This window comes from Chenopodium album, chromosome 23, assembly GCF_948465745.1.
Source record: "Chenopodium album chromosome 23, dcCheAlbu1.1, whole genome shotgun sequence".
In the NCBI taxonomy this organism is placed as follows: Eukaryota; Viridiplantae; Streptophyta; class Magnoliopsida; order Caryophyllales; family Amaranthaceae; genus Chenopodium; species Chenopodium album.
The window spans coordinates 1,227,030-1,250,337 of NC_137856.1; the positions used below are offsets into that span (position 1 = coordinate 1,227,030).

At 34.6% G+C, this 23,308-nt stretch overlaps 1 protein-coding gene across 1 annotated transcript; it reads left to right on the forward strand.

Annotated features, from left to right (window-relative positions):
* Positions 1–5,378: 5,378 nt before the first annotated feature.
* On the forward strand, positions 5,379–9,312 carry LOC145609202 (S-adenosyl-L-methionine:benzoic acid/salicylic acid carboxyl methyltransferase 1-like). The gene is made up of 4 exons (XM_081664746.1): positions 5,379–5,465; positions 6,754–7,161; positions 8,059–8,313; positions 8,959–9,312. Exons 1-4 carry the CDS (start codon positions 5,379–5,381, stop codon positions 9,310–9,312), a joined length of 1,104 nt encoding a protein of 367 aa, XP_081520872.1.
* The last annotated feature ends 13,996 nt before the right edge of the window (positions 9,313–23,308 follow it).

Genomic DNA, 23,308 nt, shown 5'->3' on the forward strand with positions numbered 1-23,308 from the left:
AATTTAACATGGTATCAAGAGCCAGCGTGACACAAAGGTCACGGGTTCGAATCTCATCCACTGATAGATATTATAGGATTATTATAATATTTGTCGCAGAGTAGGATATATTTGTATATATTTGTGATATAGTTTGTATTCTTATCGTACTAGGTTTTCTAACATGGTATCACAGCCTAGAATTTTTTAGGGTTCCACAAAATTTTTTTTTTTTTTTTTCTAAAAAATTCCGATCCTTTCTTCCGCAAACTCTTCTTTCACGTGGTAATTCATCACCATATTTGCTACCTTATTTTGTCCTTCTTGCCGCAAGATTGACGATTGTTGTTTCTCCAGTAGCAGCCTTTTGTTCTTTTCCTTAATTAACAATGGCAAAAGATGATGAACCTGCCCCATCACCTCCTCCTCCTCCACCTTCCAACGACTATCACCCTGCTAATTCTATTAGCAATATCAAGAATGAGGTGCCTAAAATTCTTGATCGTGACAAAGGGAATTATGGTAGTTGGGTAGAACTCTTTGAGATTCATTGTCATTCCTGCAATGTTATCGACCATATAGATCCAAAATCACCCCGTCCTACGGACCTCACCACGGCGCAGTGGAACCGCCTTGACTCAATTGTGAAAAAGTGGATTTATAACACAATTTCTGCAGATTTACGAAGCACGGTGTTGTACAAGAATGCTACGGCACAAGAAACTTGGGATAGGCTCGCTAATATTTTTCAAGACAATGGTGAAATTCGTGCTATTTATCTTGAAAATCAGTTTAACAATTTGTTTGTTGAGAATTTTCCAGATGTGTCTTCTTATTGTCAGAAATTGAAGGAACTAAAAGATCAACTTGCTAACGTTGGTCAACCCGTGTCCGAGAGAACTTTGGTGTTACGTCTTTGCGCAGGTTTAATTGACTCAGACTATGATGGAGTGGCTCAATCCATCACTCAAATTCGCCCTCTACCCGGATTTGATGAAGCACGGTCACGAATTTGCTCGAAGAGTCTCGCAAGTCGGCTAAGGAAAACTCTGGACAGGCTTTTGTTACGCAAACTAATAACATCACCACCACCTCCGCGGCAGCCACCCACCAGCAGCAGCAGCCGCAGCACCAGGGCAGAGGAGGTGGTGGCGGTGGGCGTGGCAACAAGGGCAGGGGTGGCAAACCCAAAGCCAAAGGCAGAGGGCGTGGGCAAAACCCGCAGCAACAGTCCGTGGCAGCCCAGCCCACCCCTGCTAATCAATCAGGCCCAAGCCAACAACAACTATGGGCAAGTTTTCAGCAGTGGGCTCAGCAAGCCACATGGGCCAGGCCTCCTGCTCCATTTCCAGCCCAACAGCAGCAGTCTATTCTCGGTCAGCCCAGACCCTCGCAGCAGCAAGCATACACGGCCCAATACGGGCAGCCAATGACACCAACGGAATTGGCATCTTCTTTCTCCACGATGACACTTCCAAATCCCGACAATCAGTGGTATGTGGATTCGGGTGCAACATCTCACATGACGAATAATGCCGGTAATCTCTTACCCCTGTTTAATTTAAGCACTAAAAATCATATTTTAGTTGGTAATGGTCATCGTATTCTAGTAACAGGTTATGGTCATAGCACCCTTTCCCATCCTAAAACACCTCTTGTTCTTCGTGATGTCCTTTTAGCACCTGAACTCATTAAAAATCTTATTTCAGTTCGTAAATTTACCACTGATAATTCTGTGTCTATTGAGTTTGATCCTTTTGGTTTTTCTGTGAAGGATCTTCGTACGGGGAAAATAATAACGAGATGTGATAGTTCGGGAGACCTATATCCAGTGAGAACCACCAAGTCCACTCCATCAACTTGTCTTGCTACTTCCCTTACTGCTGTTTCACCTTCTACCTGGCATAGCCGTCTAGGACATCCTGGAGCTCAAGTTTTTAGCTATCTTAAGTCTAAAAATCATATTTATTGTAATAAGGAGCATGACTCCCCGTTTTGCAATTCATGCCAATTAGGAAAACATACCCGTCTTCCCTTTGAAAATTCTAATAATACTACTATTTGTGCTTTTGATATTATACATGCCGATTTATGGACATCTCCTATTCGTAGTGCTCAAGGTCACAAATATTATTTAGTTTTATTAGATGATCATACTCATTTTGTGTGGACAATTCCTCTAAAATACAAATCCCAAGCTTTTCAATCATTTATCAATTTCCGAAAATATGTTGAAACCCAATTTGAACGTCAGATTAAATGTTTTCAATGTGATCATGGTAGGGAATTTGACAATGACCCATTTAAGCAAAAATGTATTGACCATGGAATGCTCTTCCGCTTTTCTTGTCCACACACTTCTTCACAAAATGGCAAAGCCGAGCGTATGATCCGCACACTTAATAATATTAAGCGTACAATTCTCTTCCATGCGTCTCTTCCCCCTTCGTATTGGTTTTATGCTCTTGAAACGGCCACTTATCTTCTAAATATTTTGCCAACAAAAGCCCTTAAAAACAATACTCCTGCTTTTGCCTTGTTTGGAAAAACTCCTTCGTATGATCATATCCGTGTTTTTGGGTGTCTTTGTTTTCCTAATTTGTCTGCAATAGCTCCACATAAATTAGCTCCTCAATCTACACCGTGTGTGTTCTTGGGTTATCCTATTGACCATAGAGGGTATAGGTGTCTCGATCTCACCACCAATAAAATAATCATATCGCGTCATGTCACTTTTGATGAAGCGACCTTTCCTTTTCGAAATATCACTCAATTTCGTAGCCAAGAATATGATTTTTTAGGTGATGACTCTCCATCCCCTTACTTGTTTCATCCCACACTCCACAGCCCACAACAAGTAAGCCCAAATACACCTACCTCTCCACAAATCAGCAGCCCAAACTCACGAGGCCCAGCTACCCTTCCACTTAGCCCACAACGCACCCAAACAAATTCTGCCCAGCAGAATTCTCACGCCTCTCCTGCCCAGCAGACTAGTCCGCGGCTAGGCTGCGGCAGCACTGACCCAGCCACGGCCAGCCCGCGGACTCCTCTGTCCACGGCGCTGCCCCACCCACAGCCACCTTGTACGCCCAGCAGCCCTGCCTCCACACCCGCCTACTCTCCACCACCTATGCGTGGCATTCCTCCCATACAACCCACTCGGCCACCACCTCCCTCGCCCCGAGTCACCCGTAGTCAACGGGGTATTTTTAAACCGAACCCGAAATATTGTAACCTCACAGTTCAACCTTCGGGTCCCCATCTTCATAAATCACCACTTCCAAAGTCCTATAAACTAGCTTTAAATGACCATAATTGGAATGCGGCGATGAATGATGAATATAGTGCTTTAATTAAAACAGGGACATGGGAATTGGTGCCTAGGCCTGCGGGGGTGAATGTTGTCAATTGTATGTGGCTATTTAAGCATAAATACAAGTCTAATGGTGACCTTGAAAGGCACAAAGCTCGTCTTGTATGTGATGGCAGGTCGCAGGAAATTGGTGTGGATTGTGATGAGACTTTCAGTCCGGTAGTTAAACCGGCCACTATTCGTACTGTTCTTAGCTTAGCCTTGGCTAAAAAGTGGTCGATACATCAACTAGATGTCAAAAATGCCTTTTTACATGGTGACTTGCAAGAAACTGTTTATATGCATCAACCTCCGGGTTTCCTAGATCAGAGAGCGCCCAATCATGTTTGTCGTCTCCGCAAGGCTCTCTATGGTTTAAAGCAAGCTCCTAGAGCTTGGTACCAACGCTTTGCAAATTTTCTTATTAAGTTGGGCTTTGTCATTTCTAAGAGTGACACTTCTCTCTTCACTTTCCGGCAGGGTGATGATATGGCATATTTGCTTCTTTATGTTGATGATATTATATTAGCTACCTCATCTGACAGGTTGCGTGCAGGGATCATATCTCAGTTACAAACTGAGTTTCCTATGACTGACTTGGGTCCTCTTAGTTATTTTTTGGGTATTGCAGTAACCCGAAAACCTTCTTATTTGCTACTTTCACAGGAAAAGTATGCACGGGAGATTTTAGAGCGTGCAGGTATGGCCTCTTGTAAACCTGCAGCCACTCCAGTTGACACTAAGTCCAAAATAAGTGCAGATGCAGGGCCACCTTTTCGGGATCCTACTTTGTATCGCAGTTTAGCAGGTGCTCTTCAGTATCTCACTTTTACTAGGCCAGATATTGCATATGCGGTACAACAGGTGTGTCTTTTTATGCATGATCCCCGGGAACCTCACTATGAGGCATTGAAACGCATTCTGCGTTATGTTCAGGGTACCATTGATCACGCCTTACATTTATATCCGACTGTTTCTCATCGACTTATTACTTACACTGACGCTGACTGGGGAGGTTGTCCCGATACTCGACGGTCCACATCGGGCTATTGTTGTTTCCTTGGGGACAACCTCGTGTCTTGGTCATCTAAGCGGCAGCACACTTTGTCTAAGTCGAGTTCAGAAGCAGAATATCGAGGCGTCGCGAATGTTGTCTCAGAGGCGTGTTGGCTTCGTAATCTTTTACTTGAGTTACATTGTCCTCTACGGCAGGCTACTATTGTTTATTGTGATAATGTCAGTGCAATCTACCTTTCTGGAAACCCAGTACAACACCAACGCACCAAACATGTGGAGATGGATATACATTTTGTTCAAGAAAAGGTTGCATTGGGTGAAGTTCGGGTTCTACATGTCCCTTCAAGATATCAGTTTGCAGACATTTTCACTAAAGGCCTACCACGAGATTTATTTCTGGACTTTAGATCCAGTCTTAGCGTACGCCCTCCTCCCGCTACGACTGCGGGGGTGTGATAGATATTATAGGATTATTATAATATTTGTCGCAGAGTAGGATATATTTGTATATATTTGTGATATAGTTTGTATTCTTATCGTACTAGGTTTCCTAACATGATTAGGACTAGTATTGTAACACTATATATATTATTCAATGGTACACACTCCAACCCAAGGAGTTTTCCCGAAATCTAACAGTTTATTCTTCACATATGTACGACATTCCCAACAACAAAAAGTTTTATTTATTTAAATGGAAAAAACGTGACATAGTGCTCCTCAATTATATAGTGAATTACAACATGCACAAAACTACAAAACTTTTATTATATATGATAAGAAATGATTTACTTATTGTAAATGGGAACACAAATAAATATTGTCATATCTTATTAATTTTTTTTGTGGTACTGAATAGTTATGTCCCAAGGCTAAAAAAATGAAGAACCTTTAGTATAAATAATGGTCACATTTACAAGGTTATAGCACATAATTTTTTTTGCATAGCTCATTCAAAGGTTATAACACGTTAAAAAGAGGCATAATCACGTAAGAGTAAGGAAGGAAAAGAGGAGAGAAAGAGAAAATGGTTATGGCAACTGAGTTGAAGCAAGTATTTCGCATGAACGAGGGTACTAATGATATCAGCTATGCAAAAACGTCGTATATTCAGGTAGTTAGTTAGTTTTATTTTATAATGCATGTCATTAGATAACAATAATAAATGCATATTTTTATTATATCTACACACATGTCTCATTATAAAGGCGTTTTTAAATCTTTACATAGTATCATATGGAGTCGAGAGTTCCTGGCTACATAATTGTTATGTCACGAAATATACATTTACATCCAAAGTATTTTACAAGCTTCTAAATTTCTAATATAAGACTTCATTTGAATCATAAACACGTAAATTTTACACTTTGATGCATAAGGTTTACTTGCCCTCCTACGATCAAATATACTTAATTATAGATAGTTAAATAATAATTATTTAACTATATATACCATAGTTGAAAGGGTTAGATACAAGTATGTGTGCAACTCATGCAAAACTCTATTGAATTAAATTTATTGTTATCTACTGCTACTTCCGTTAATGGTTATCTGCAAGTTTGGGATATTATTTGAGATATATAAAAAATTCTAAAATTGCAGATAACCATTAACGGAGATAGTAATATAAATCTCGTCATTTTTTTAAGTGACACTCTTAGTTTTCACGCATGCGGATTCATGCATGTGTTTGACCATGCTCTTTATATTAATGTTTTAAATTGTCTCTTAGTAAAAATTTTATAAAATTGTAATATAAAAGTATACGTACGTGATTAGTTAATGATTTGTTAGTAAGAAAATTAAGGCAAGGCGTTTGATCGAATAAAGAAAAAAATAATATGTGTGTGTCAATTTAAAAAAATAGAGAGTGATTAAGAATTAAGACCTTAATCACGAATGATACATAAAATAGAGGGAATAATTAAGGATTAAGACCTTAATCACAAATGATACATAAAAAGCTTTTAGTCCATGGCTCCATGCCATTATCTTAACATTAAACTCTTGAGATCTACCAACCTCTTTTCAAGTAACCACATAAAGCTATTGTTCTAAGATAGACTCTACTCTTTTCATCTCATTTCCAATTATTTCAGGAAAAATAAGTTCAGATAAGAGTTAATAAAAGATGACTACCATAAATTACATATTTTGGTGCAAGTTGTAATTCTCTTTGAATTGTCATAGATGTGGTGAAAATTAAGGCTGGGCCATGCCTAAGCATTAAATTCCATGACCGAATTCATATATAACATAATGTTGGACTTGTTGGGTCAAATAAACTTTTGAGTTTTTTTTAGCCGGGTTTGAGTTTTTAACTAAAAATGTGTTTTAGGGTTGACGAGCACTTTTTCCGTGGTAACGCCCACTAATCAAGAATTTGAATTTTGATGCAACAGAAGCAGGTATTAACATTAACAAAACCATTGAAAGAACAAGCTATAAGGGAGTCATATTGCAAGAATCTCCCAAAAACAATGTGCATAGCTGACTTGGGTTGTTCCTCCGCCGAGCTAAACACCTTGAGTTTGATCACCGAGCTTATAGACACCGTCGAAAAGGCACGTCGAAAGCTTGGAAACAAGCCCCAAGAGTATCAAGTCTACTTGAATGATCTTCCAGGAAATGATTTTAACACAATCTTTAGGTCATTGGGAAATTTTGAAGATAAGCTTAAGAAAAAAATGGGAGATGATTTTGGTTATTGTTTTGTGAGTGGTGTACCTGGCTCTTTCTATGGTAGACTTTTTCCTTCAAACCACCTGCATTTTGTCCACTCCTCATATAGTGTCCATTGGTTGTCTAAGGTGATGTCTCTATCTATCTATCTATCTATCTTTTTTTTTTTTTTTTTCCCCCAATTGTATTATGCTCTATAAACTTTAATTTTGTCCATATATTTTTTAGTAAGAAAAACATACAATTTTTTTGGCTATATTTTTATGTCAAACAACTACATACATGGACGAACTAGATTGATCCAAAAAAAATTGAAGGGTCAAGATTGAAAACGGTTATAATGGCTATATTTTTATTGTAGCTATCGAAAAGTCTTCCCAATTGTAGTATAATGATAATAATGAGATGAAAATTTTAATTTCAAGTCACATATAGTTGTATTTTTTAAGGCATATATAACATAAAATAATTGTTGTAAATTTGAATTCAATATAATTGGGAAAGTATCATAATGAAATCAGGTTGTTTAGATTAAAGTTAACTCATTATTATAATTCAAAGAAAAGTCATACGTAATGTTCAATCACACTCTTTTAGGTTGATTAAGTATTAGTTCCATTCAATCATGCCTTGATAAATACTTTCTTTGTTCTTTTTTACTTGACATGCTTCTTTTATTAAGTTTGTCATAGCACAAGTTTAATAACGAATATTTATAATAACTAACGACAAATAAAAATTATAAAATTTTGATATTATAAAAATATAGTAAGGTGATTCTAACAGAATCCTACACGATGTATGACTAAGTTTTATCATAATTACAAATAAAAAGCGTGTCAAAAAAAAAAAACAATTAAAATAAAGATCATAATGTCATAGTCATGTGACTCGTGTCTAATGTCAATCTTATTGCGTTGTCGATCTAGATCAATTAGTTACGTGTACGTACGATGTTGATAGTTTGGATTTTAATCAATTTGGTCCGACAAAGTTTAATTTGGTGTTTGATGATTTTGAAACAGATACCAAAAGGGATAGAGAACAACAAGGGAAATGTTTACATATCAAAGACTAGTCCCTCTAATGTGGTTAAAGCTTACTCTGATCAATTTGAAAATGATTTTTCGACGTTTTTAAGCGGTCGATCTGAAGAAGTAGTAGCAGGAGGGATGATGGTGCTAACAATGTTGGGAAGAAAAACTGAAGAACTATATAGCAAGGAATCATGCTACATGTATGACCTTCTTGCTACAGCTCTCAATAGTATGGTGTTTGAGGTACGTACTCATAATACACATTTTCTGTATTTTTTCCCTTACGTGATAAACGTATTAGTTGATATATGATGCTAGTATTTGATAATATAAGATATAATATTTTAAATTTGATGGCAATAAAATTAAGTGTAATTGTGTATAAGCAAATTTAAGTATATAAAAAAAAATGCAAATCCTCTCATATATATTAGAAGTGATTATTGCATGTAAAAAATAATGATTGACTGAAATTATATATATGACGATGATATAATAGAATTATTTAAAATATATAGATGCACGAAAGTAGAAATGTAAATGGTATGTGATTCAATTGTAACACGAAGTACTTTAATTTATATACAGTAAGATTATCAAGCATAATGCGTAAAATTTTCTCAATCGAAATAATAGAGATAATTGTAAGTAAAAGATTAAATTTTAATTAGATTCATTACAAAATGACTAAGGTGGAGTGCAATTTAATTTGTTGCATTTTATACAATGAACATGAACAAATGTATATGTACTTCTACATAATAGTTAATAAATCGAATAATTAACGTTAAGTTATGTAACAAATTAAAGCCTAGGATAATCTTCCTTACGAATCAAAGAATTTAGAACTGTTCGATAAAAAATGATATAATGTACGTATATTTGCAGGGTTTAATAAACGAAGAGAAGTTAAATACATACAACATCCCTCAATACCCTCCATCAGCAGCAGAGTTGAGTAATTTGGTTGAGAAAGAAGGATCTTTTAGTTTCGATCAAGTTCATGTTTGTGAAGTTAGTTGGGAAGCAAACGAATGCTATAAGTATTCATCAAAGGATTCCGAACATTACGACTTTTATAAGTGCATGAGATCTGTGGTTGAGCCCTTACTCACAAGTCATTTCGGCGAAGCCATTATTGAAGAGATTTTCAAGAGATACAAGGTGCTCATACAAAACGCAATGGCATTAGAAAACAATGTGTTCATCAACGTTACCATATCCCTCACTAGGAAGGGATAATTAGTAATTTCCATTGAGAAAAACTAAACATATTTAATTATCTTTAATTTTGCAGTTCTTACTTTTAATAAATTCGACTATGATATTAGAGTTGTGGATTTGCTTCTTGTGTTTGCCTTATCGGAGTTTATTGTAGCTAGTATTTTCAAATAATACTCCATATATATGTATTAAATTAAGTATGCAAAATATTATGCTTAAATTTGATTATACTCCCTCCTCCCCTTTTGATAGTCCCTTATGGACGTTGCCAACTCATCACCATGTTGGAGACGGTTGATGGGTGCGTTGACTTAATTTTATTAGTGTAGTAAAGGTTACATCTGTTATTTTACATAATTTTTAAGGTTGTATTTATATAAATGGATTTGATCCAAGTAGCCCCAAAAAGGCCAAAGAAATTAATTATAACAATATTGCTAATTTGTTACAAAAGCAAAAATATGATGAAGATGAAGAAGTATAATGAGGCTCTCAAGTTCATCGCCTGCAATCTGCATTATCATCATGGTTGTATCAAGTTATCAACCAATGCGGCTGCCTTGTATTCCGATAGAAGGCAGTTGCTTACGGGCTTAGGCTTAGGTGTAAGCGATGATGCACCGTGCCAAGGAGTTGGGGAGGCTTGTGGTATCGATTTTTCCCTGTTGCCCCAATTATTCGTGTAATTCATCTACTCTGTGCGTGCCTAAGTTGGTTTTGATGATCGAGTTTGCTTAAGTCAAAACTTGAAAGAACAGAAATAATCCGAGTGAGTTTAGGAGTACATGGTCGCGTGTATGTACGTAATACTCCTGAAATGAGACTACCAATATAGTAATTTGTTAGAGATATATATGATTGAGTATATAAATTGATCCCGAGTTTCAACCAAAAGTTTAAGCTGATGGTTGAGGTCTATGAATATGTTTTATACTCTATATAATTATCATGTGTTAGTTTGATTCAAACTAAGGGCCTGTTCTCATTGACTGAACTCAGCTGAACTGAACTGAACTGAACTCTGAACTGAACTGAACTCAGCTGAACTGAACTGAACTGAACTGAAATGAACTGAAATGAATATTTTATAAGAGAAGGAAATTAGGAACTGAACTGACATGAACTGAACTGAACTGAACTGAGCTGAACTGAACTGAACTGAACTGAACTCAGCTGAACTGAACTGAACTGAACTGAATTTCAACGTAAGAGAACAGACCCTAAGTGTGCCTTTATTTTTTTTCATTTATTGAGTTTACAAATTACATTATATTCCTATATTTTAATTGACCATGACGAACAAATTACAAATCCTAGTTTTTGTAAACCAAAACAGGAACACTGTTGTTTTTTCTTTTCTTTTTTATTTTTTTTTTAAAAAAATCATTTATTTATTTATTTATATAGTATGAAAATCAATTATATATGTGCTTTAACCATGAAATAAACAACTACTACCTCCATTACATATTATTTGCAACGATTTGACATAAAGTAGAGAGGAAAAATGTCTAAACGTTGCAAACTTGCAAATAATATGTAACAGAGGTACATTTTATTACGTATAATCGGAGTAGCTTAATTCTATAACCCTCATAACAAAGTCTAGAATTTTTATTGTATTTTATAGTGATAATTAAGTAATCATTGAATATGATTAGAGGCAACTTCAAAGACGAAGAGCAATGCCAACCTCAGCTCATGATATTGCTAGCTCAGATCACGCCCACGTAGTTAATTAATTAGACACTAATTATAATTTTTGAAGATGTGTTGACTTTATTTACTAATTTTTATTGAATAAAAATAGGAAATTTTGACAATTACCACCTTCTATTATGTCAACTTTAGCAATTACCACTGCACCTTGTATTTTTTTATTTATTTTTATTTTATTTTTATTTTTTAAAAAAATTACCACATATTTTCAAAAACATCAAAAGTTACCACCACCTCCTTATTTTCTCTCTTTTTTTAACTTTTTTTTCTTACAATGAAAACAAAATTATGCATATATAACTCCCTTTAACAAAAGATATAATGGTTAGAAGTCATTCTCATTCTTACCTCTCATTAATTATCAAATTCTAAAATGAGTTCATTTAATAATAGATTTAATATTAAAGTTTGTGGCTATTAATTAACAGAAATGTCATAACATTTAGTAGGGCCATCAACTTTGAAGTTTAATTATATAAGGTAACCAAAATTTGAACTAATTAAAGAGCACCAACACAGACAAAACAAAAAAAAAAAAAAAAATAACCCTCAATTTTTTTTACAAGGAAGATGATGAAGACAAAGAAATATGTTGTTGATGTAGTTTTGCTATTGCTGGCCATTGCCATACTTGTCATGGTGTTCGGCACCGGTGTGGCTGCATCGGAATGCGCAGAATTCGGCCTATCTTGTAATGATAAACCGTGTTGCAAGGATTACAGTTGCGTCAGCATCTTCAATGACCCAACTAGGTTTTGCACACACTAGGGCTGCTTGCGGTTATGTTGTTGCCGCGACTGGTTTAGTATGGTACACTACTTTAGGCCACTAACGTAGATTGGACCGCCTTTTCATATCTACCTAAATTAAATAAATAAGCTACTCCTACAAATTTGGATTCTACTTTTAAGTTTATTTTAATTAATCGCTAGAAAAGATGCAAAGAGATCGAAAATCAGTGTTCATGTCAAGCTTGAATCAGTGGAGTATGAGATATGCCAAATATGCAAATTAGTTATGATTTTGGTTGTAAAAATTTATGATATTTTCTCTATATCTGTGGTTTACAAATCTTTATTATTGCAGGTGTCATATGGCTATTATTTAATGATATTATTACCCCGTTCAAAAAAAGTAAAAAAAAGGTGATATTAACAAGCTTGTTGTATGTGTTCTAGTACTGGCATAGCTTGTACCATAATGCATTATATGTTGTTTGATTAATTTTAATGAAGTGTTCATTTGTGTTTCAAATTCTGTTTTTCATAAATCATAAGTATTTTATACCCTTACATTTGTTAAACTATGACGTAATTGATCGAATTAATTAAAAAAGCATGATAAAATCATGTGTTGGACATTGAAATTAGTTATTAAATACTTCCTCCATCACATAATGCTGTGTCTGTAATTTTTTATTTTTTACTTTTTATTTTTTTTTATTTTTATTTTTATTTTTTGTGTCCCAAAATATTGTGCTTATTCTACATTAATTTCATGCAAAGATACCTTCATACTTTTTTAAATTATTATGAAAACCATTATATGCCTCAACCATGAAAATTAATTATTTATAAACTTATATCTATAACCTTCATAACAAAGTGTTGAATTGTTATTGTATTTTGATTTGATTATCAAGTAATCATTGAATATGATTAAAGGCAACTTCAAAGAAGGGCAACGGCGGCCTCAGCTCATGACATTATTGCTAGCTCAGATCACGGTCTTGTAGTTAATTAATTAGACACTAATTATAATTTTTTAAGAGGGATAGATGTATTAAATTTAGTAATTATAACTTTAAATATATTTCATTATTACAAATTCTTAAATGGACCTGGTTCACACTAATTTATTGTGGACCACTAACATTAGAGAAACTATGGTTGTTTTATTAATAAAAAAAAAAATCACTATAATAAAATGAAGGTCACTATGTTGAAAATAAAAGTCATTTTGGTAATATATACGCTATAAGAGGTTAATTTTTTTTAATGAAATATTTTATAAGGTCAATATTAATAATAAAGGTTACTATGTTAAAATTTGGGTCATAACGTCGTACTTCAGTTCATAATAGTATTAAACGTTATACAACTTTTAATAAAGATTACTATGTTAAAAATAAGATTACTATGTTAAAAATAAAGATCACTATGTTCAATATAATGTCAGCTGCGTGTGTATAAACCTCGGGTCCACAATAATATTATTGTGAACCAGGTCCACGCAAGTATTTCTGCTTTAACATTATAATATATAGACAAAACACCAAAAAAATAAGAAAAGCATACACCTTAATAAACAAATTAAAGAAATTGTGTCGAAATGAATCATTAGACTCTTGCAGTGTACTTTTTTAATTCTTTAGTTTAACCATTGAAGGAAACTCTAGAATATGTTTGGGAAGGGCTTTTTTTTTTTTGCTTGGAAATGGAATCAATCAAACCATTACCAAGTGTTTGGTCAGTAAGTTTGAGCAATAATAACTATACCATTACCCAATGGTAGGTAATGGTTTCCATCTATTTGTTATCTCTCAAACCTATTGTAACAATTACCCTTACACAGTTACACTCCTCAACACAAAAAGAATGGAAGTTTGGCTAAGTGATTTCTTTTCATAGTTAAATTAAACAAATGAAAACATAATGGTTGAAAGATTTCTATCCCTTTTTTATTTGTTTCTTTTCCATTTCGTTTCCATCATTTATACCAAATTAATCGCCCCTCTAAATTTATTTTTTTTGGTTTAACGCGGGGGGGGGGGGGGGGGTGTGCTTGGTGAGGGGATAAGTACGTACGTAAATTTTTTTATTTTTTATTTTTTATTTTAACGGGGGGTGGGGGGGCTTGTGAGGGGATAAGAACGTACGTAATTATTGCTCTATCTTTTTTTTTCACTTGTATTATTGCTGTAACAACATTTATTTCGTCCATATATATGTATTGTATTTTCTGTTTTCCAAATTAAAAATGTGAAATCGCAAGATTGAAATCAAGAAGAAGAAATCAGAAAGAAGAAGAAAATTTAGAGAGAATCTGAGAGAAAATCACTGGAGGAAAATTGTGTCATTGTATTCATTATGTCATAAATGATCTCAACTACTTTACAACCTATATATACACATCATCTAATCATACAAGAAGAAACTAGAAGCGTTAAATATAATATACAACACAAAACGCATGCTCAACAGAATTCTGTTAGAGTAACAGAATTCTGTTATGAAGCTGCCAATATGGCAACTGACTGCCAGCTTGGCAACCAACTCAACACCCCCCTCTCAAGATGGACTTGGGGAAGAACAAGACCAATCTTGAACAAGAGGCTGACAAACTATGCCAATTTTCTGCAACAAAAATCTGTGCTGATCAGTGCCCAAGGGCTTTGTTAAAAGATCAGCAAGTTGTAAAGTAGATCTAACATGAGCTGTAGTAATGAAGCCCAGTTGAACATTTTCCCTAACATAATGAACATCCAATTTGTGATGTTTTCTTCTGAGATGCTTCGTCCTTTCATGAAAGCATGGATTGTCTGCAATATGTTGAGCAGCAATATTATCACAAAATAGAGTGATTGGCTTAGGAACCTCAACTTGCAGATCACTAAGCAAACCATCAACCCAAACAATCTCATCAGTTGTATGGCTCATACTCCTGTATTCAGCCTCAGTAGAGCTCTTAGACACCACTTTCTGTTTCTTAGTTTTCTTAGGGAATTCAAAAAGAATTCCCTAAGAAAACACAATAACCAGTCAAGGACCTGCCACTGTCTGAATAATTTCCCCAATCTGCATCACAATATGCAGATAACTTCAACTCTGTATTAGCAGCAAAAAATAAGCCATGATTCAAGGTGGCTTTCAGATATCGAAGCACATGAGTTGCTGCCAAAAAATGAGGTACCCTTGGCTCACTTAGAAATTGACTAAGTTGCTGAACTATGTAGGAAATGTCAGACCTGGTGAGATTCAGGTAAAGCAATTTGCCTATAAGTCTTCTGAATACTTCAGGATCTTGCAAAACATCAGCTTCCTCTTTGCTCAAACACAACCCTTTAGGTGAAGGAAAAGTAGTAGGCTTGCAATTTTCCATATTTAAATCCCTTAACATATCCAAGACATACTTCCTCTGATTCAACACAATCCCAGCATTACTTCTAGTTATTTCTATACCCAGAAAATACTTGATCTGCCCCAAATCCTTGATTGTAAAGGCAGAATATAAAGCTTGCTTCACCTCAGAAATAAAAGAAGAATCACTTCCAGCAATCAAAAGATCATCCACATAGGCAACAAGAACAGTGAAATGACCATTAGAAGCATGAGTAAACATAGAATAGTCTTGATGAGACTGAACAAAACCAAAATCAACAAGAAATTTGCGCAACTCCTTGTTCCACTGCCTGGAAGCTTGCTTGAGACCATAAAGGGATCTCTTTAACCTTAAAACCTGCCCTGGTTCCACATCTTCATAGCCAAGAGGTGGTTTCATATATATTTCTTCTTCTATATAACCATGTAAAAAAGCATTGTTGATGTCCAATTGCTGCACATCCCAATTCTTTGCTGCAGCTAGAGCAAGAACAACCCTAACTGTGTTCAGCTTGGCAACTGGACTAAAAGTGTGCTTATAGTCCTTGCCTTTAATCTGTCTATCACCTCTAACCACCAACCTTGCCTTGCATCTCTCAACATCACCATTAGGCTTAAATTTGGTTTTATAAACCCATTTACAACCCAAAGCTTTCTTATCAGAAGGTAAACTTGTAACTTTCCAAGTGTCATTCCTTTCCAGGGCATCAATTTCTTCTTGCATTGCCTTAACCCATTCAGCTTTACCCTTTGCTTCAAAATAAGAACTAGGTTCCTGAACAGAAAGAACCTTAGACAGACTAGAAGCATCAGCAGCACCAAGAAATGAAAGAGTAGGTTCTGTAAAAGCATTGAAACTTTGAGAAACAGAATCTGAAGTCTGTGGCTGAACAGACTTTGGTAAAGTAACATGATAATCACCAAATTTCTTAGGCATTTGCCTAGGTCGTTTATTAGGTTGAGGTTGATCATGAACAAAGGGAACAGAACTAGAAGAAGAACTAGTGTTTGCAGAAGAGTCAGAAGACATATTTGCATCAAAAACAGGAACATAAACATCATTTGATGAATCTGAAAGAATATTTGTGTGAAGATGTTGTGATGAATTTTGTGGTGAAATCTGAGGTGTAGAATGTGGTGGAATTTGTATGGGAGGAGGAGAGGGAAAAATAAGAGATGGTAAGGGTAAAGTACAGGGATCGGTAACATTATCAGAAAATAATGTTTTGTAAGGAAAGACATTTTCCACAAAATGAACATGTCTGCTCAAAACTATCTTCTTAGCATCCAAGTCATACAGCTTATATCCTTTCTGGGCATAAGGATACCCTAAGAAAATACACCTCTTAGAACGAGCTGCAAACTTGTCAGACACCTTTTGTGCAGGATAACACAAACAGCCAAACACCCTTAAAGAAGAATAATCAGGTTTAACACCCATCAGTTTCTCAAATGGACTCTTCCAGTGTAGGACAGAAGATGGAATCTTATTCAGCAAATAAGTAGCAGCCAGAACACAATCACCCCAAAAACTGATATATATATATAGATATATATATACATATATATATATATATATATACATATATATATATATATATATATATACATATATATATATATATATATATATATATATATATATAAATATATTTGTAAATATATTCGGAAATATATTTAGATGTAGTTTGGTTAAATTCATCTTGAAATATTTAAATTCAAAATATTACTCAACTTTTTATAACTTTTACATAAAGAGAATTAGAAGTATTTATTATAGTCAAATTTATGCATTTGTAAGCGTTAAACTCCACATGTTACACTTCCTCTTTACCTTTTTATATGAAATTTTTTAATATTATTTAACGCTATTCTCAAATTCATCTTAATTTTAACTAGTTTTCCCGATTTATATAGTTATGGTAAAGTATTGTCAAGCGGTTAATTTATTGATAAGTAAAAGGATTAATTGGTGAACTTTCACCATAGTCAAGTTAAACTTGACAAAAGATTTATGTTAATAAAAAAAAAATGAGCCGAAGGAGTATATATTTATAGCCCTTGCATTTAACGGGGACAATAAAAGCCTAGTTAATTAAACAGTACTCCCTCCGTCCCTTAATACATTGCCTCTTTTGAGCATTTATTCCTCACATAATAAAGAGAAAGAGGTATTGTATTAAGGAACGGAATTACGTGATTAGACCTAACTTCAGAGAAGTGCACCTCATGACGTTGCCAACTCATCTCCATAATGTAGGACACGGGTGAAGGATGCGTTGACTTTATTAGTTTAGTAAAGGTTACCTCTGTAATTTTACCTAATTTGAAGCTTAGATAAATAGATTATTAAATCCAAGTACCACCAAAAAGGCCAAAGAAATTAATTACTTCGTATAATAGCTAATTTGTTACAAAAGCAAAAATATGAAAAAGATGAAGAATGTATCCCCTTTTGCCCTCGAATTTTTACTTTAGTACTTTTACCTAAAAGATTTTGTAGAAGTAGTAAAATTCAAAATTGTACTCATGAGTTTCAACCATCATTATTAACTAGCTCATTATAGCTAGCTTATATTGACCAAATTATATATTGATATAGATAATAGGTTTATATTATCCGTCAATATATTCTGTAAAGATAAACTTTATGTAATTATATATATATATATATATATATATACCTACTTGTATATATGATTATAATAGCCAATTCAACTTCAAACAAGGGCACCGGCCTCGTGACGTTGCTGGCTCATATACATCATGGCCACGTTAGAAACTGATTTATTATTATTATTATTATTATTATTTGCTTTTTTTTTTCAAATTTCTTTTTTAAAGAAATTACATTGACTTTGGAGGTTATAAATAAGGATCATTGCTAATAGATGAAATAAAACACAAAAAAGAAGAAAGTATCATATTATTATCTATCATTTATATACTATAACACCAAAAATATCATTATGAAGACAAAGAATTATGTAGGTGTTTTGATGCTCATTATTGCCATTATTTTCATGATGGTGCAAAGTGGTGCGGCTCAAGACGACGGAGGCTTTACTTGTACAGAACTTGGGGATTCTTGTTTCCCTGGTCAATGTTGTGAACCCTACTCTTGTAGCAGTTGGTTTGGACCGATTGGTGGTGGTAATTGTCAATAAATCTACGCGACATATGTAATTCTAAAATGAGACCTTCCTTCTTCATTATATTCTTTAATTTCTTACAGAAATGAAGTATTAGGAAGCTCTTCGTGGAATTTCTAAAGTAATATATAACAAAAAAAAAAAAAAAACAATTTATCCAGTATATGCATGGTCTTATTAGACTATCATAAATATAAGTTTAATGGCTTTTCTTTTCGTTGTGATTTGTTTTCTTGTAACACATACAGTGTATTGTGTGTTGTATGTTTGAATCGATAAAGCATGCGAGTGGATTTATTTATTTGCCTTTATCTCTATATATTTGTCCTATTTGACTTTTTTTGATCTACAACATACATCTTAAAATGTACTCGTATATATCTTCAGTATCATATATGGGTAAAATTACTATAGGATATGAATAAAACATAATGTTTAAATACGAAGTACATTGGTTACCCCGGTCCGGCCAACAAATATGGTATCAAGAATCAAGATTCTTATAATCATTTATTTTTGGACTTCATTTGTTACTCCAGCACATAATGGACCCACTGGACGTCTGGACCTTGATCTCTTCACCTGGAAGGCTGGAAGTAACATTATTCATGGTCTTCCAGGATCAAAATCTTTAATTATATATGTTAATAAAATTGTAACATTGGTATATATTATAATGAAATTTATATCATGGTTAGAGTTGTTAAAAACTGACCTGACCCGAGAACCCGACCTGAACCGGCAATGATTTGAACCCAACCTGTACCCAGATAATCGGGTAAAAGTAGTGACCTGTGACCCGACCTGAACCTCACCAGATGTTAACCGACAACCGATTTGATCTAATACTTTTTGACCTGAACCCGAACCTGCTCCCGACCTGAGAGTAACCGTCAACCAATTTAATCCGACCCAATAACAATCTAAACCCGAACTAGCTAGTACCCGACCCAATTAGAACCTGTACCCGAGTCATGGAAGGTTTAATAAAATTTATATGTCTTTTGTTCAACTTATATACTGTTACAAATCTATAAACCCACAATCCAATTTAGCTTGTATACCTTTTGTTCTCTATTACTCATATATAGGTTTAATAAAATCTTGATAATACTGATCAATTATGGAAGGCGTAATTATATAGGTTCAACTTGAGCACATCAATATTTATTGGGATTGAACTTCAACCAAAACCCAACTCAACACTAACTCGAATCCGAATGTCCCATCTATTAACCTACTTAAACCCGACTCACACACAACCTAAACCTGAAATTGATCCGATCTGAATTTGGCTCGAATTGAACCCGACATATATTCGAACAGGTGAACGACCCTGAATAACCTCAACTGAAATTGACCCGACCCGAACTTGAACTTGATCTGAGGCTAGATTGACCCAACATAACCTGATCTCGATTTAACTCGAGACATCATTTGACCAAACCCAAACTCGACTTGAATACCCGAATCGACAACTCTTCTATAACACACAAAATCGGAGCGATTTAGGAGGTGTCGGGAGCTGGTGTTGGAATTTCACAGAACACTACGGGATGAATTCCGGAATCATACAATATTGCGTGGACCCATATATGACCATCCAGCAACATAAAGCTCCCGTGAGAAATTATAGCTGATACAAAATGCATGTACAAAAACCGGTAAAATGACCATTTAAAGACAAATTGGATGGTTCCACCCACCCAATTAAACTCTCGAAGGGTATTAGGGACCATGGTAAACTTCTCGGCAATTTTTATTTCTTGGCTAAAAAAGATTAAAAAATTAGAAATTGAAGGCTATAATCCGCAGTTTTTGAGGAAATTTTGAGGTTTATTTCGAGGCCCGGTGGCGAAAATTGTTGAGACCCTAGAGTTGTCAAAAACTGACTCGATCTGAGGACCCGACCTTTACCGACAATAATCTGAACCCAGCCTGTACTCGAACAATAGGGTGGATTACATCCTTCAGTTTTGCCACTTTTCGCCATCGGGTCCCAAAACCTCAAAATTTCCTTGAAAAGCAAGGAATCTGCTTACATGTGGGACCATCTTGCTAAGGTTCTCAATGATATGGTTTCTGAGGTAATTAAATACATATTCACCCTTCTTTTTTAAATATTAAGCAATAATTAATTAATTAATTAGGATATATAACTATTTGTACGTGTTATAGTAGCTTAATTATTCATCGGAATCATGCAATCAATTTTACGTAGAGGTGTCAATTCGCATGTCTGGGTCTCGTTCAGTTAGATTGAATCGGGTTGAATCTATTTTAAATTCGAGTTATGCCAAATTATTATATCCATGGGAGTTGAAATATGAATCGGGTTTTTGTAGGGTTTGAGTTGGTCGGATTAGGTTTTGACACTTCTAATTTTATGTAACATATATATTGTGCAGGGTTACATAGAAGAAGAGAAACTAAACACATTCAACATTCCCATTTATACACCATCACCCTCGGAACTCGAGTATCTGGTGGCTAAGGAAGGATCTTTTGCTCTGAATGAAGTTCATACCTTCAAAGTGGTTAGTTGGGATTCAAATGATGATCATAAGGTTGGTAGCTCAATTGACAGTACAAGTCGCGATGATACTATGAATTTACAAGCATCATGTATGAGAGCCGTGGCTGAAACCTTAATCAGTAGTCATTTTGGGGAAACAATCATTGACGAGGTTTTTCGAAGATTTAAAGAAATTGTTCTTGCCTTATTGGCCAAAGAGAAGACTATCGTAACTAATGTTACTATTTCCTTGACAAGAAGGGGACGAGTTTGATGACTTATACGTATACTTTTAGGAGTTCTTTTACTCGTGCTTTGGAATAATTGACTTGGTTGTTGCATTAATATAATAAAAAGGGATGTGGTGAACATGTTATTCCACGTTATTTATATGCCCTATTTTTTTTTCCCCTTATGATTACCTTAAAATACAAGGAAAATAAATACAGAAATATAATGCAAATGGTTAAATTAGTTGCATTATTAAGCTAGAATGCATGGTACTCCACTATGTCACAATAATGGGCATAGGATATTGGCATTTTGTAGGGTTATAAAAAGGAAACCAAGCCATAGTATAGGAGCTCCGATTAATTAAAAGAAAAATTCACTTTCTCTTTATATATATGTTCATATAGCTAAACGTCGCCCTCGAATATCTAACTATCGCCCGCAAAATAAATTAAAATTACAAATTTACCCTTTTATCAAAAAAATTACCCCTCAATTTACCCCCCTCTTCATACTACCCACCACCACCATCACCTCCTCCTCCTCTTTTAACCACCAACTCCTTACCTCCGGTTTCACAATCTACAACCGCGGTAATGATTAGTGAGGACAGAGGGAAGTCGGTCGCCGATGGAGAAAATGTTTTTTTTTTCTAAATTCGCGGTAAACGCCTTGATTTTTCGCACGTCCTAGGCTCAAACGCCTAGTTCCTGTGAACAACCGTGTGGTTGTATGAAAATTTTGGGTGTTTGAGGTGAAACGCCTAGTTTTTTAGAATATCTTAGGCTGAAACGCCTAGATTTTTCGAATAGCCTAGGATGTTTCGAAAAAACTAGGCGTTTCAGCCTAGGGTATTCTAAAAAAATTAGGCGTTTCAGCCTAGGGTATTCTTAAAAACTAGACGTTTCCTGGTTTCGAATTTTTTAAAAAAAATTTATTGCGATGTACCGATTTCATACGATTCGACGAGCCTTCTACGAGCGTCTAAGGTTGTGTTTCTTGTACTTCGTCGTTGTCCATAAGATCTAACGAAATTTTATTATAAGGATAAATACGTAATTTAATTTTATTTTGCGGGCGTTAGTTAGATATTTAAGGGCGATATTTAACAACCCATTATACTTTTAATCGATACATATATATTTACACTTGTGTAACACGTTATTTAACTAGTTAGTTTGATAAGATTAATGATTCAATGGACCAATTAATAAAAATTAATTAAAACCATAACCATTATGACACGCTAACTTATATGGCCCTATTTTGTTCCAACTAATTAATTAACCTTGCCTTACTTATGATCAACTCTACTATTAGGTTGTATATGAATCTATTTGCCTCATACAAACGACCCAACATGGGCTCGGGGTTGAAGTTCAAGCGACCCTAATGTAAGCTAGTTGCGGGTTCCGGGCACCATGTGGTTCCCAATGGGGGTCAGGTTCGAGGGCAACTATCCTAAAATTATTTGTGACACACCTTCATGACATACACTTTGATCGAGGAAGATGTTTGTTTTTTTTATTTGTGAGACACCTTCATGACATACACTTTGAGGAAGAGATTAGGTTATGTAAATGGACAGATTAATCAAAATAATTACATACATTGTACCTAACCCTTCTCTATACTATTCTTAGCTTGGTGTTAGAATTATATTAATAAAAGTCATCACTTGCTAACTTATTCTAATCAACTCCCAAAAAAAGTGCCCAAGTATCGTATGTATTGCAAGTACTACCTTCGTTTTTTTTAGTTGGCATCGTTTGACTTTTACACTATTCACACACTTCACTTTGACTCACTTTTGTGATTTATAAATACGATAAAATATAGTTGTGTGGGATCTTATTTGAATCATCTCAATGTATATTTTATTAATATCCCCTTTTTAAAAATTTTGCAATGTTAATAATTAGAGATATTAAGCGTTAAAAATATGTGTTGGCAAACATGATAATAGAAAGGTGTTAGCTAAAAAAAAAAAAAAATAAAAAAAAGAGGCAGTAGAGTATAAGAAAACAAAAGAAGTATTTTATCTTATGATTACTTAATACTTTTAATATATACGAAGTACATATTATTAGTAAACCGCGTACAATTTTATGCTCATGTATCGACCCTTCATAGGTAACGGAGGAAGTATATATATATATTGGGAAATTTTGTCTAGAACTACCCTAAAGATAGGGCTATTTGTGGACAACTACCCATTTTTTTATTTGTTTAGAACTACCCGAAAGTTACAAAACGTTTGGGTAGCACTACCCATTAACATTTTCCGTCCACTTAAG